Source organism: Mercenaria mercenaria, unplaced genomic scaffold, assembly GCF_021730395.1.
Source record: "Mercenaria mercenaria strain notata unplaced genomic scaffold, MADL_Memer_1 contig_5014, whole genome shotgun sequence".
In the NCBI taxonomy this organism is placed as follows: Eukaryota; Metazoa; Mollusca; class Bivalvia; order Venerida; family Veneridae; genus Mercenaria; species Mercenaria mercenaria.
Window position 1 is genome coordinate 42731 of NW_026463293.1, and position 15973 is coordinate 58703.

The 15973-nt window shown below is 35.6% G+C and overlaps 1 protein-coding gene across 1 annotated transcript; it reads right to left on the reverse strand.

The window, feature by feature from the left end:
- Positions 1 to 7991: 7991 nt before the first annotated feature.
- LOC128554401 (coiled-coil domain-containing protein 85A-like) lies at positions 7992 to 15749 on the reverse strand (the record flags this gene model as incomplete). Its single annotated transcript, XM_053535682.1, has 3 exons — positions 7992 to 8416; positions 8913 to 9037; positions 15324 to 15749. Coding segments are annotated over 3 exons (615 nt in total), but the record flags the coding sequence as incomplete, so codon positions are not given.
- Between the last annotated feature and the right edge of the window lie 224 nt (positions 15750 to 15973).

The following is a 15973-nucleotide window of genomic DNA, read 5'->3' on the forward strand; positions in this document are numbered from 1 at the left end:
GTGTCTGTCTGTCTATTCAACTTCATTGGCAATTTTGTGTCCGCTCTAACCCTTGAAGGATTTCAAAGAAATGTGACACAAATGTTCACCACATCAGGACGATGGGCAGAGTGCATGTTCTGGATGGCTCGCATCAAGGTCACAGGGGTCAAAGGTCGTGAGTGTTTCGTGTCCACTCTGTAACTCTTGACCCCCTTGAAGGATTTCAAAGAAACTTGACACAAATGTTCACCACATTGAGACAACTTGCAGAGCACATGTTCTCGATGGCTCGCTTCAAGGTCAAGATCACACTTGGGGGTTCAATATTCATGAGTGTGTTTTGTGTCTGCTCTGTAACTCGAACTGCTGGAAAGATTTCAAAGTAACTTGACACAAATGTTTACCACATCAAGACGTCAAGCAGAGCGCATGTTCTGGATATCTTGCCTCAAGGTCAAAGGGGATTGTCTGTAACTCTTGAACCCCTTGAAGGATTTTGAAGAAACTTAACACAAATGTTTACCATATTGAGACGATATGCAGAGCGCTATTCTGGATGGCTGGCTACAAGGTCAAGGTCACACTTAGGGGTTAAAAGGCATACCGTCTGGGTGTATATTGCTCCGCATTGCAGTGCTGTTGTTTTTCACAGTTGTGACTTAATCTTTATGAAACTTGGTCAGAATGTTTATCTTGATAGTCGAAGTTTGAAACTGGGTCATGTGGGGTCGAAAACTAGGTCACCAGATCAAATCAAAGGAAAAGCTTGTGAACACTAGAGGTCACAGTTGCGACTCAATCTTTATGAAACTTGATCAGAATGTTTGTCTTGATGATCTCTAGTTCAGTCTAATCTGGGTCATGTGGGGTCAAAAACTAGGTCTCCGGTTAAATCAAAGGAAAAACTTGCGAACGCTCTAGAGGCCACAGTTGTGACTCGATCTTTATGAAACTTGGTCAGAATGTTTGTCTTGATGATCTCTAGGTCAAGTTTGAAACTTGGTCATGTGGAGTCAAAAACTTGGTCAGTAGGCCGGATCAAAGGAAAATCTTGTTAACATTCTAGAGACCACATTTTATGTTTCAAACTCATGAGAATTGGTCAGTATGTTTGTCTTGATGACCTGTAGGTCAAATCAAATCCTGGGTCATGTAGGGTCAAAAACGAGGTCATCCGCGCAAATCAAAGGAAAAGCTTGTGAACATTCTAGAGGCCTCGTTTGAGACTCAATCTGTATGAAACTTGGTCAGAATGTTCATAATGATCTGCAGGCTAAAATGGAAATGGGATCATGTGGGGTCAAAAACTAGGTCACTGTCGGATCAATGGAAAATCTTGTTAACATTCTAAAGTCCACAGTTTAAGTTTGAAACTCATGAGAATTGGTCAGAATGTTTGTCTTGATGACCTCTAGGTCAAGTTCGAATCTGGGTCATGTGAGATCAGAAACTAGGTCATCTGGTCAAATCAAAGGAAAAGCTTGGTGACACTCCAGAAGCCACATCTATGACACTATCTTCATGAAACTTGGTTAAAACAATGATCTTTAGCCCAAGTTCGAATCTGGATCATCTGGGGTCAAAAACTAGGTCACCTGTTAAAATCAAAGAAAAAACCTTGTGCATGCAATAGGGGCTGCATTTTTTATTTGATGTGCATGAAACTTGGTCAGAATGTTTTTCTGTATGAAATCTCAGATACATTTTTATCTGGGTCATGTGGGGTCAAAAACTAGGTCACCAGGTCAAATCAAAGAACAAGCTTGTTTAAACCCTAGGGGGCACATTTTTTACTCGATCTTCATAAAACTTTGTCAGAATGCTTGTTATCATGAAGTCTTGGATGATTTCAAATCTAGGTAACGTGGGGGCAAAAACTAGGTCACTAGGTTAAATCAAAGGAAAAGCTTGTATACGCTCTACAGGCCACTATTTTGCTCCAGTCTTCTCGAAACTGTCAGAATGTTTGTTTTCATGAAATGGACAAGTTCGAGTCTGGGTCATGTGGGGTAAAAAACTAGGTCACTAGGTCAAATCAAAGAAAATGCTTGTTTACACTCAAGAGGCCACGTTTTTTGGTCAAATCTTGATGGAAATTGGTCAGAATATTTGTCTCCATGATATCACTAGATAAAACAAGTTTACACAGTTACAGTGTGTTACTCAGGTGAGCGACCTAGAGCCATCTTGGCCCACTTGTTTATAAAAGGATATTACTAATGAAAACGACTTTTCCATTTGTTGGAAAATGTTAAATCCTATTTTCTGACATTTAAAACTGCTTATACAAAATGCAATTGATTTATTAGGCACCATCAAGTTCTCACTTGGGAGTGCATGAGGATATTACCAAGTATGCACTGAGGTAATTGTTTCTTAGTCTGAGTATGCTATGACCTTGACCTTGTGATCCTCAGAGAATATGGGTCATGACCTACTAACCTATATTCTATGAAGATCAACTGTCTAAAGTCCAGTATGATGTAAAGCTCACTGAATCCATTGACCTCCAAAACAAAAGGTGGCATCTATTGATAACTGGCAATGGTCCTGTGGCCAACCATTCTCCAATTATTAATCTGAACCAAATTTTCCATGGATGGGCAACCAACGGGAGTAGCTCTTCAAAAGGGACATAATAAAATCAAGGAAGTCAGATTTTCTGCATAATGCAATACAATGGATTTTCTGAAAAGAAACAAGGCCATTTTTCTTGTTATAATTTTAATAAAATTTCTGGCTCATTACATATGAAATTTTACATTGTAAACATTAAAATGTGAATGAACACAAAAATTATTATACATTATTTTTTTTTGTTTTGATATTGTCCGTATTATATAAACATTTGTCTGTTTCAAGACAAATAAGTTTTTTAAAATGCAAAAAGGAAAACGTAGGACAATAACAATTGCTCATTAAATTGTAGTCAAATGCAGTATTGTTTAGCATATTTTCAATTTCAATAATAATACATATTTTCTCAATACAGTATTTGTACAAGATCATTTCAAATAATTACACAGGAAATGATCGAATATGAAATTAACAAAGCAAAATATATTAAGTAAAACAAAAATAAAGAATGCTAATGCAAGATGCCACTTTATACATGAAAGGTACGAGTCTTGTACTAATTACTGGTTCCAAAGTAAGGTGAATCATTAATCTTAGGCAAGACGAGAGTCCTATTTCCAAGTGCTGTAGATCTGGATTGTTATTTTATGTGACACACAGAGCTCAGACAAATTGCCTTGTGTATTTTTTGAGAGGATAAGTCGGTAACTATGACAAGAAAACTGTCTTGGAAAAGGTCATTTTATATTAAAATCTATTCCATTTATTTAATGCCATCTACTGTAAACTGGATAATATCATCTAGGGTTTTACTTTTTCCACTACTATTTGCAAACAATGTAACTCGCAAATTTAAGCTCTTGTACACTTGCAAGCTATTCAATAAATGTTTAATTTCATGTCAGAAATCAATTTACAGTTATTTTTCTGCTTTTCAGAAATTAATTTTCACAATTATTTTACAATTTTTCACTAACTAGCCAACATGCATTGAATATAGACCAGTCATACAGCACAACCTATGAACTGGAAATTTGTACAAAGAGTCGTGTAATAATTGTGAATATAAAGCTGCATTATATACAAAATGAGAATTGGCCGAGAGCTGAATTTTTAAGAACTGGCTGAGAGTTGAATTTTTAAGAATTGGCCGAGAGTTGAATTTTTAAGAATTGGCCGCGAGTTGAATTTTTAAGAACTGGCCGCGAGTTGAATGGCTGAGAGCTGAATTTTTAAGAATTGGCTGAGAGTTGAATTTTTAAGAATTGGCTGAGAGCTGAATTTTTAAGAATTGGCTGAGAGTTGAATTTTGAAGAATTGGCTGAGAGTTGAATATTTTAAGAATTGGCTGCGAGTTGAATTTTTAAGAACTGGCTGAGAGTTGAATTTTTAAGAATGGGCTGCGAGTTGAATTTTTAAAAACTGGCTGAGAGTTGAATTTTTAAGAATTGGCTGAGAGTTGAATTTTTAAGAATTGGCTGAGAGTTGAATTTTTAAGAATGGGCTGCGAGTTGAATTTTTAAGAATTGGCTGAGAGTTGAATTTTCAAGAATATGTGATAAGGCTATTTACCATCATTTCAAACACTACTCAATCTTTACCATACTGCAGAAAATAACCACTGCTAAAGAGCAGACACAGTATTCTGCAGAAGATACTTGTGATAAAGTGTAGCACACGGTCATTTGATCAGCAGACAGTCATTTGATACAGTATTCTGCTGAAGATACCGATGATGGAGAGTAGCAGACAGTCGTATGATTAGCAGACAGTCTGTGATTGAGTAGCAGACGGTCATGGGATACAGACTTCTGCGGAAGATATCACTGACAAAGAGTAGCAAATGGTCTTGCGAACCAGAATTCTGCTGAGATATCACTGACTACGCGTAGCAGACGGTCATGCGATACAATTCTGCAGAAGATATCACTGATAAAGAGCAGCAGATGGTCATGTGATACAGTATTTTGCAGAAGACACCGTTGATAAGCAACAGACAGTCATATGGTACAGATATCCTGTTATTATTGGTGTAATATATCTTCTATATCTTACTCAATTAACACTTAGCATACTAAATTTCTAAAATGGACTGGTCCATCATTCAATTTGGGCAGTACCACTTTTTATTCAAAGGGGTGTTCAATGAAAATTTACTGACTGAATAGCGAACAGTGCAGACCATTATCAGCCTGCACGAATGTACAGGCTGATCTTGGTCTGCACTGGACGCAAAGGCAGATTCACTTACCACCAGCAGGCTAAAGGTTAAATGAAACAAGATGAACAAAACCTTCATGTGATCTACATCCTTACTGCACTATAATAATGAATAATAAAAAAACAGGAATTCTGAACGCAACAAAAAATGTTAGTTACATGGACTCAGTCTCCTATTCATTGTACAAAATAGCATCTTCCTTTTAGCAACTTCATTGCAGTATCTGCTATATACAATTGAAATAGACGGCAATAAACACTCCCCATCCAGGAACGTGTAATCCCATAGAAATACATCAATATATCCTTTCCTGATTATACTTACCAGGACTAGGTGAACCGAATGTTGAGCTCTTGAAAACTGCTAAATTTCAGTCATAATTTTGTAAAAGAAAAGTTTACTGATTAAAGAGTTTTAATGCTGTTAAACAATATTCCATTATAAACGATCTAGCTTGCCCATTTTCCGTACCAGATCTTTCAAAATGACCACCTGATACAAAATCTTCTGCTGTAAATTTGACAGAACATGTCCCTACCAAGGAATATAATTTTTGACTATGACAAAAAGAAAGGGTTTCATTAAGAACTATCTGAAGATATCCTACATATAAAATCCAGTTTTAAGAAATAGTTTACATCTCTGTTTGAATTTCTTCATGACTCCCAGCTGAACTTACACTTTTCTAGATTTCTGACGAGGTATTTGCGTAAAACTGTAGCTTGTGTATCCAAAACTCCATATACACATATGCGTTCCTGTGTATGACATACTGGTAATTAAATTGTAAAATACATGTTATAACTGTATGCTGTGTACACTTGCACACAACTCTTATTTCTAAATGTACAAAATTTTCTTTAAAAGGAATCAAAATCTTACATAATCATTCATAAAATATATGAGCACATTTTCATTCATACAAATGTACAATTAATAATATAATAATAATAAAAATCCTTAATAGGGATTTTTCATATGCACCATTCAATAGAATAAATAAAACTGTTTATACATCTTTGTAAGTTTGGGCGGGCCCAGTTATGACATACGATGAAGTCAAGCCAACAATTTTTCTATGTTTGCATCCTATGTGTTCACAACAAAACACAAACCTACTTTACTAAAAATGAAAGAACAAAATACAAACATGATTTTTGCCAAATATATCAATTTTTCAGCAGCTGGTTTCTTTTCCCCCGAAATGTGAGACTAACTCAAAATAAACTTGGCATGGCCTAATATGTAACAAAACAAACGCATTCTACAAGAAAACATAAAATAATATACAAAAGATAAACAAATAAACAGGCAAAACAATACAAGGACGCAACTGTTATTTCAGCCAAACAAAAACAATATTTTCAACTGTCTAACTTTCTTAAAATGAAATGCATGTTAAAAGTCATACATCAACCCTTATTTACTGGAATTTTTTTCTTAATATCAACATCACTACCAGGTATGCAGTAGCTGCTGACAAAATATTTCCTTTTTACAAAAAATTTCAAAATAAATGTCTTTATATTAACAGCATTTCAAAAATCAAATTAAGCTGTCTTTTTCTATAACACATGGAATGAAATATTGATAAAATTACTTGAAAAATACTGGTTACACTTATCTAAGTTCATTACCATGGTTACTGAGAAAGAAATAAAAAAAATCTGTGTGAAAAAAACATGACAGAAATTTTAATTTAATCTTAAATATTCGTTAAGGTAATATTTTCATTAACTCATCTGTGGCCAAAAATATAGTTTTGAAAATTGCCATGTGTCAGCAAATTAGTTATAAAAATATTGTTTACATTCGTAAAATTAGAACATGATGAAAAAAGTTGTTGACAAATTTCTGAAATAAGTTGTAACAAAACACACAATAATTATTCTTAATATCTTCTTTAAAGATATCTGATTACCAAGTTACTTTCAAGACCAATGTAGAACAGTTGTAATTCATATGAATTAAAGAAGAAGATATAACCATTTTGTGCTTTACTTTCTCCTCAAACTGGGAAAAATGCTGTAAAATTCAACAGAATGTCTTTTTTTTTCAGACTTTCTGCAGAAAAACTCAAGGTTTTTCTCCGCTATATGGAACAATGGCACCTGGAGACACAATACAATGTCACCTAACCAGTTACATTCAAAGTTAAATGCTCTTCAATTTATTTCTTTAACATGACATGTATATGCCATAAATGTTTTAAATAGGATATATAGAACAAAATAAAAATCCTAGATTTAATAGATTATTATAGAAATACTGGAAAATAATATATATTGGTGGGTGATGACTAATTTTTGTGGGTTCTTTGTTGTGACAAGCCACAAGATTAAATCCAAACAAACATGTAAAAACCAATTTACTGCACCTTAAAACTAAAACTCCATCAATTGATGATGCCCAAAACCAGTCATTATTAAATTTTGTCAAAAGCATTTAATCTTATGCTCAAAGAATTAATATTTAACTAACTGTTTTTTTTTTACATTAAATTGCTATATACAATTATAGAACATACATAATTAAATACTTAGAAGCAGGTTTTCAACTTAGGCATACAGACAGACACACAAATTGATTATGATGAACTACCTATGCCAGAGCATACGTATGCTATCCATCTTTTTAGAACATATGCAGATAGCACCTTTTTTACATTTTACCATAGCTAAGTCGATAGTAGAAACTATGGTTTTTAGAACACTTGGATAAAGAAAAATTCATTAGCAATTTTGCTTTACCAGGAGTATGTGGTATGACATAACTTTAAACTGCCTGATTGTCCTTTTAACCCTTACCCTGCTAAGTTTCTATGATGAACTTGTCCCTCTTTCAATTTGGACAGTACCATTAACTGTTAAAAGGGGTGCATACCAAAAAAGATACTGACTGAATGGCGGACAATGCAGATCATGATCTACACTGGTCGCAAAGGCAGAATCAATCGTGTCCAGCATGATAAGGATTAATAACTGCTTAGTGTTACCATTACATTTGTCTTTAAAATGTTTTAGATTTTTTTTATCATTACAGGATATGCTGGTCATTTCTCTGCTGAATTTGTATAGTTTTTATAATTTTGTGTACATTTGAACTTTTAGGACAAACAATAATAATCAAAGTGACTCCAGCATCTTGTGTCTCCCTTAACTAAATTTCTACCACCAACTCCCTCCAACCTGCCAAATGTTTTTTTTAACTGAATCAAAATTCAACATCATGATCTGAAAGATCTGAAGTACTGTTTTTAACAGTCAGACACTTCATTAGTACATGATTTTATTTTAAATATAATATTATTATCTGAATCAGGCAAAACTGTATGCAAAAATAAGGTAGAATTTCCAGATGAAACACCGATGCGAGAAAATTTTCAATGAAACTTTTCTTCATTTCAAATACTCTTTGAAGATTTCAGCATGTGTACTTCTCATGTACTGCTGTCAGAAACAAAACATCCTGCTCTTAATATCATTTCTATGCCACAATGACGTACACTGCATTCAACCCTTGAGTCAGTGGGAATGTCTCACATAGAATGACAGCTGCCTCGAGTTCAGGAATCACTTCACAGCAAATGCGTTAGAAGGAACCTGACGGTTTGCAACCCAGGCTGTGAACACATCTCTGAAAACACATCAATAAATATATCTTCAATAAGACTACATCAGGGCTAATTGCATATGAATATTGATTGTCTACACACTCATTAATATTCATGGGAACAAATTTTTGTGGATTTCATGGTTGAATCAATCCACAAAATAAACCCTTACCCTGCTAAATTTCTATAATGAACTGGTCTATCATTCAATATGGACAACACCATTAACTGTTAAAAGGGGTACTTACCAAAAAGATACTATCGAATGGCAAACAGTGCAGGTCATGATCAGACTGCATGGATGTGCAGGCTTACCATGATCTACACTGGTCGCAAAATTTTGTGCACACTAAACTAACTTCTTTTCTAGAAACATCTAAATGAGGCTTGTAGAGTCTTCAATTCAACAAATAGCAGGAAAAAGATAAAAAGTATCTTCCATTCTCTGCTCAAAGCCCACAGACATCTACACTCCACCTCCACATCTCAAAAAAAAAAATAGATGATGAAAGAGCATACCTGCAATGTGAGACGACACATTCGTTGCTGCAGTACTCACTGTCCCAGCCTATGTTGTCTATTGCCCTATTTCCACAACCATTTCTGATACACATACCGCCTGCCATGATACGACCTGCATTGCCCTACAATATTACAGTCATATTGTTAAAATCATTATGTCAATCAGGCTGAACCAGCCCAATGTCCTACAATCAAAATCAAGGGATGCAACTCAATTAAGTGGGGTCTGGCATCAAGTTGTTCTATGAATGAGTTGTTTGAAGGTCTTTATCTTTTTACTCTCATGGCCCCTAAAAAGGGATCAAGGGGATACATTCTTTAAAACAGACAGCGGTCCACACAAGGATACTAAAGAAAAATTTGTTGAAGATTCTTTTGTGGTTCATTAAAGGATGTCAATAAATACTATTTGTATAAAATTTAAAGAAGAACATTCAAGGATGCTACAGACCAAGACTAATGAACATCGCTCCAGTGGTTCATGAAAAGAAGTCATTTAAAGGTTTTTATATTTATAGTTCCGGCTGGCCCCTACAAGGAGCCAAGTAAAACTATCTGAAACAAATTATTAAGAGAAAACAACACAAAGATGCCACAGACCAAGTTTGGTATTGATCAATCGAATAGTTAATGAAAAGAAGTTTTTCAAAGATTTTTACTATTTCCAGTTCTGTTGGCCCTAAAAGGGGCCAAGCAAAGCCGTTTAAATAAATTAAAGAGAGCGAGCCATGTCATGATGCTACAGGCCTAGTCTGATGCAATTCTGACCAACAGTTTGAGTATTGAAGAGAAGATTAAGATTAAGTGAAAATGGTGATGCGGGACAACTGACATCAGGCCATCCACTTAGATATACAGTTCACCTTGGAGAAAGCCCAGGTGAGCTAAAAATGAAATAATTAAGTATTGCAAAGCTCTAGTTTTATCTGAAAACCATTTTTTAATTCAATAAACATGACTTTATTGCTCTGAACTACCATATGCCTGCATAATATTAGTTTATGGAATAGAGGTATTTATCCGACACCAAGCAAAAATGGAACATACAACAGGGCAAAAAAGCTATTTACCTTTTTAATGCCATTTTCATTTAATATTGTGAACGACACATTTTTTCAATATTGAGATAATAATGCTAATGAACTACTGCATTAGTAAAATCAAGATTTTTTATGTTACAATGATAAACATTAAAATGATTTAAGTTCAATACTGTTGAATAAAATCTTGTTTAAGTGTCAATAATTCTTTTTTTCAAAAATGAGTAAAACATTTTTGACATCCTAACACATAGTTTTATGCTACACTGACGAATAACAAAAGCAACAAGCAAATTCGATGAATAGGTATCCCCTGCCAAAAGGGTTTGTGGTGAGGAATGGCAAAAAAATATATTCGGCAAATGTTACTAAGAAGCAAATAATTTCATTAGTCAAAATCAATTTAACAGAAAACGAATGTTTAAAGTGTACATAATAAATGTATGTTACGTTGATCCTGACTAAAGAAATTATTTTGAATAGAATATGTTTTCTGTAATAAGCTTAGCTTTAGAATTAAATGGAGTTATTTGAAATGTGAGCCTGAAGTATAACTAGCACGAAATATTGTCTTCGAGTAGTTTGGCACCAAGTGTTGCTGTTTAACATGTACATTTGAACTTAAAAGAACAGATGTCCTTAAGAGAGCACAATCGAGGTGGGGGTGGGGGGATGGAGGGAGGGGAATAGGAGAGGGTACAAAACTTCACATGTTGATTATAACTATTGATGGAAAATTATAAATGGAAAAAAAAAATGTTGGGGTGGGAGTGGGATGCATGATCAGTGGGCATGACTGGGTGGAGGGGCGAGGTTGGGGAACGGTACAACTTTGCATGTTGATAAATATTCATGAAAGGTTTGAAAAAAATCTAAAATAAGGAATGAAAAAAAAAATTTTTTTTTTTTTGGGAGGGAGGGGTGTGTGATCAAGGCAAGGGGGTGACCAACTTCACATGTTTATAATAAATGTTCATGGAAAAGAATGAAAGAAGTTTAATGAAATGAAATTCTACTAAATGTACAAATATGTAGATTTTTAAACAATTAAAGAGCAATTACTCTGGTTACTAAAGAAATCTGGACAAAATTGTGTGTGCACAACCACATTATGGTGATCTAATTTCAATTTAAGTTTCATAGTTCTAGGTCAAATATATCACAAGTTATGAAGCAGAAATTGCCATATCTATAGTACCCTATATAGTTAACACTAGAAACTTCTAAGGGCCATAACTCTAGTGTTACTTGGGCAATCTGACTGAAACTTGACAGGCCACATAACCTCATAGTGGTGAACATGTATATGAAGTTTTATTTAAATATTTTCAACCACTTCCTAGATATGGCTCTGGACGGATGCACAAATGGACGGACGGACAACGCCAAAACTATATCCCTCTTTGTCGGGGGATAACACAAAATTTGATTTAATAAAGTAAAAAATCCTTCACAGGAAATCGATTCAAAACTAGAGCTATCACTAAAGGTGATGAATGTACCCCCAGCATGCACTGACACAGTACATTGCAATTTGACGCACACAAGATTGCATAATTATATGGACTGTATGTATATAGACTGTATGTATACAGTATAGTAGGGATGGGAACGAATATTCGAATATTCGAATATTCGGAAATCGGTCGAATATTCGAATATGAAAATCAAATTCGAATATTCGTAAATTATTGTAGATTTTTGTTCAAAATAAGTATCATTGATTTTGGGCAATATGAGCATGCTAATTCTACAGAATAAAACCATGTCATGTTTGTTTAACGAGTATCAAAAGATGTCCAATTAACAAGAAAATAGCAATGCATAATTGGCAGGGGCCATTGTTACAGATTAACAGTTTGCAACAGGCGTCATTGTGTCAGATGCATGTCAAAAGATGTCCAATTAACAAGAAAATTGCAATACATAATTACCTGGGGTCATCGCTACGGATTAACAGTTTGTATTAGGCGTAAATGTGATATCTTTATATCGTTTGTTCATTTTTATTGGCGCCTGTTTTATGTAACAAGTTGTAGAATTTTTTTTTTTTCGAAAACAATACCAAACTTGTAGATATTGCCGATCTTTTCACAATATTTTGTACGACGTTTCAGACCATCCGCAGAATCGGTTTTCATCCGCAATCGGCCGTATTCGAATTAACTTTTGAAGTACTTTATAATAAAATCAAGATAACATATGACTGATGCATAAGTTCATGTTGAAGGAGGTTTAAGTTTGCCTTACTTGCTTTTTACACGACGATTAAAAATTTTCAAAATGGCGGCGGTAATACAACAGCGCGTCACGTGTTTAAATGGGGCGACCTGCTATTTTTAGATAAAATTGCGACGGTCTAAATTATAATCGTTTTGGTTTTTTGTATTATTTTGAAGCTAAAACACTGAATTAGTTAAATATGTTCATGATTATACTGACAGAATCGTGAAATAAAATGCTAGGATCGGCGGGTTTTGCTAAGTAGGATCGGGTTACCCGAAGCAAACATTTTTTGGCCTTATTACGTACGATGATCCACGCTGTGAACAAATGAATACGTTGTGTATATGCTAATCACTTAATAAGAATTGAAAGCTTCCATTAAAACAAACCGAATATTCGAATATATTCGAATATGGCAAACCGAATATTCGAATAATGATTTCAGTATTCGTTCCCATCCCTACAGTATAGTAACAAAAAACAAAGTCCCATAACTATGCAGAATATTTATCTAAAAGAATGTAACATGCACCATGCACAACTAGGGTTGGTACTGATCACTTGTGTGAAGTTTCATTAAATTGTGTGTAAGGGTTTGGTAGATTAGGCATGCACAAGATTGCATATGCAGACTGTATGTACATAGTATGTTAACAAGAAACAAAGTCCCATAACTCTGCAATTTTTGTCGCTGAAAGAACCTAACATGCCCCATGCACAACTACTGTTGTTACTGATCACTTGTGTGAAGTTTCATTAAGTTGTGTCAAGGGGATGAGGAGAGATGGTGCGCACAAGATTGTGTCTATGCATATAGTATAGTAACAAAAAAACAAAGTCCCATAACTCTGCAAATTTTTTTTCTGAAAGAACCTAACATGCCCCATGCACAACTACTGTTGTTACTGATCACTTGTGTGAAGTTTCATTAAATTGTGTCAAGGGGATGAGGAGAGATGGTGCGCACAAGATTGTGTCTATGTATATAGTATAGTAACAAAAAAAACAAAGTCCCATAACTCTGTAAATTTTTTTTCTAAAAGAACCTAACATGCCCCATGCACAACTACTGTTGGTACTGATCACTTGTGTGAAGTTTCATTAAATTGTGTCAAGGGGATGAGATGAGATGGTGCGCACAAGATTGTGTCTATGTATATAGTATAGTAACAAAAAAACAAGAGGACCATGATGGTCCTGAATCGCTCACCTCTTCCCACATGACCCAGTTTTGAGTATGACGTCGATTATCTATTATTTGACATAGTGACCTAGTTTTTGAGCTCATGTGACCCAGTTTTGAACTTGACCTAGATATTATCAAGATAAAAATTCTGACCAATTTTCAAGAAGATCCATTGAAAAATATGGTCTCTAGAGAGGTCACAAGGTTTTTCTATTATTTGACCTATTGACCTAGTTTTCGAAGGTTCTTGACCCTGTTTTGAATTTTACCTAGATATCATCAAGGTGAACATTCTCACTAATTTTCATGAAGATCTCATGAAAAATATGGCCTCTAGAGAGGTCACAAGGTTTTTCTATTTTTATACCTACTGGCCTAGTTTTTGACCGCACGTGACCCAGTTTCGAAACTGACCTAGATATCATCAAGGTGAACATTCAGATCAATTTTCATGAAGATCCATTGAAAAATATGGCCTCTAGAGAGGTCAAAAGATTTTAATAATTTTAGACCTACTGACCTAGTTTTTGACCGCAGTTGACCCAGTTTCAAATTTGACCTAGATATCATCAAGATGAACATTCAGACCAAAATTCATACAGATCCCATGAAAAATTTGGCCTTTAGAGAGGTCACAAGGTTTTTCTAGTATTTGACCTACTGACCTAGTTTTTGATGGCACGTGACCCACTTTCGAAACTGACCTAGATATCATCAAGATGAACATTCAGACCAACTTTCATACAGATCCCATGAAAAATATGGCCTCTAGAGAGGTCACAAGGTTTTTCTATTATTTGACCTACTGACCTAGTTTTTGACGGCACGTGGCCCACTTTCAAACTTGACCTAGATATCATCAAGGTGAACATTCTGACCAATTTTCATGAAGATCTCATGAAATATATGGCCTCTAGAGAGGTCACAAGGATTTTCTATTTTTAGACCTACTGACCTAGTTTTTGACCGCACGTGACCCAGTTTCAAACTTGACCTAGATATCATCAAGATGAACATTCAGACCAACTTTCATACAGATCCCATGAAAAATGTGGCCTTTAGAGAGGTCACAAGGTTTTTCTATTATTTGACCTACTGACCTAGTTTTTGATGGCACGTAACCCAGTTTCGAACTTGACCTAGATATCATCAAGATGAACGTTCTGACCAATTTTCATGAAGATCTTGTGAAATATATGGCCTCTAGAGAGGTCACAAGGTTTTTCTATTTTTAGACCTACTGACCTAGTTTTTGATGGCACGTGACTCAGTTTCGAACTTGACCTAGATATCATCAAGGTGAACATTCCGACCAATTTTCATGAAGATCTTGTGAAATATATGGCTTCTAGAGAGGTCACAAGGTTTTTCTATTTTTAGACCTACTGACCTAGTTTTTTAAGGCACGTGACCCAGTTTCGAACTTGACCTAGATATCATCAAGATGAACATTCTGACCAACTTTCATACAGATCCCATCAAAAATGTGACCTCTAGAGTGGTCACAAGCAAAAGTTTACGGACGGACGCACGGACGCACGGACGCACGCACGGACGGACGACGGACGACGGACACCGCGCGATCACAAAAGCTCACCTTGTCACTTTGTGACAGGTGAGCTAACAAAGTCCCATAACTCTGCAAATTTTTTTTCTAAAAGAACCTAACATGCCCCATGCACAACTACTGTTGGTACTGATCACTTGTGTGAAGTTTCATTAAATTCTGTCAAGGGGATAAGGAGAGATGGTGCGCACAAGATTGCGTCTACGGACAGACGGACAGACAGACGGACAGACGGACAGACAGACAGACAACCTGAAACCAGTATACCCCCCCTTACAACTTTGTTGTCGGGGGGTACAATAAGTTTTGAAGACTGATGAAAAAAATTTTTTCTTGATAAAAAAAATCTGTGAAAAAGTAGCACTAAACTTGGTGTATGTAAAACCTACCCCAGTTGGTGGTAGTGGTTGAGAGTCAAACCTCATTCCACCATTATCTAACATGTCCATAGATTGACCATTGTTATATCCACCCATATTATACTGTGGAGGCGACTGTGGATTGTACATGGTGTTGTGCTGTGGACTAGTCACATGGTGACCCATCATATTCTGCGGACTAGGGACATGATGTGGACTCGTCATGTGATGTGGACTAGGGATATGCTGTGGGCTCTGAGGTACCATTTGAGCCGGGCTACCCATGTGAGCAGGAGAGCCCATGTGTGCAGGAGAGCCCATATGAGCTGGGGATCCCATGTGTGCCGGGCTGCCCATATGTTGTGGGCTGATACTATTCATGTAGCCTATCATGTGCTGTGGAGACGTCCCCGTTGGTGATCTATGTGGGGGTGAAGGAGATTCTTCCATTCGTGTCTGAAATCAAAATGACAACATATTACAACCAGAGCTAACAAACATTAGAAACAAACATTCAGGCATTGAAGATTGTGGCTGGTCTCCACTGACTGAGATTGATTTCAACACATTAAATTCTAATATCTATTATGTTCATTACCTGTTTCAAGTGACATTTAGATCAATCAGGATCATTTCATATTTGATTGTGGAGGAGAACATGTACTATGTTCCTGGGTCAG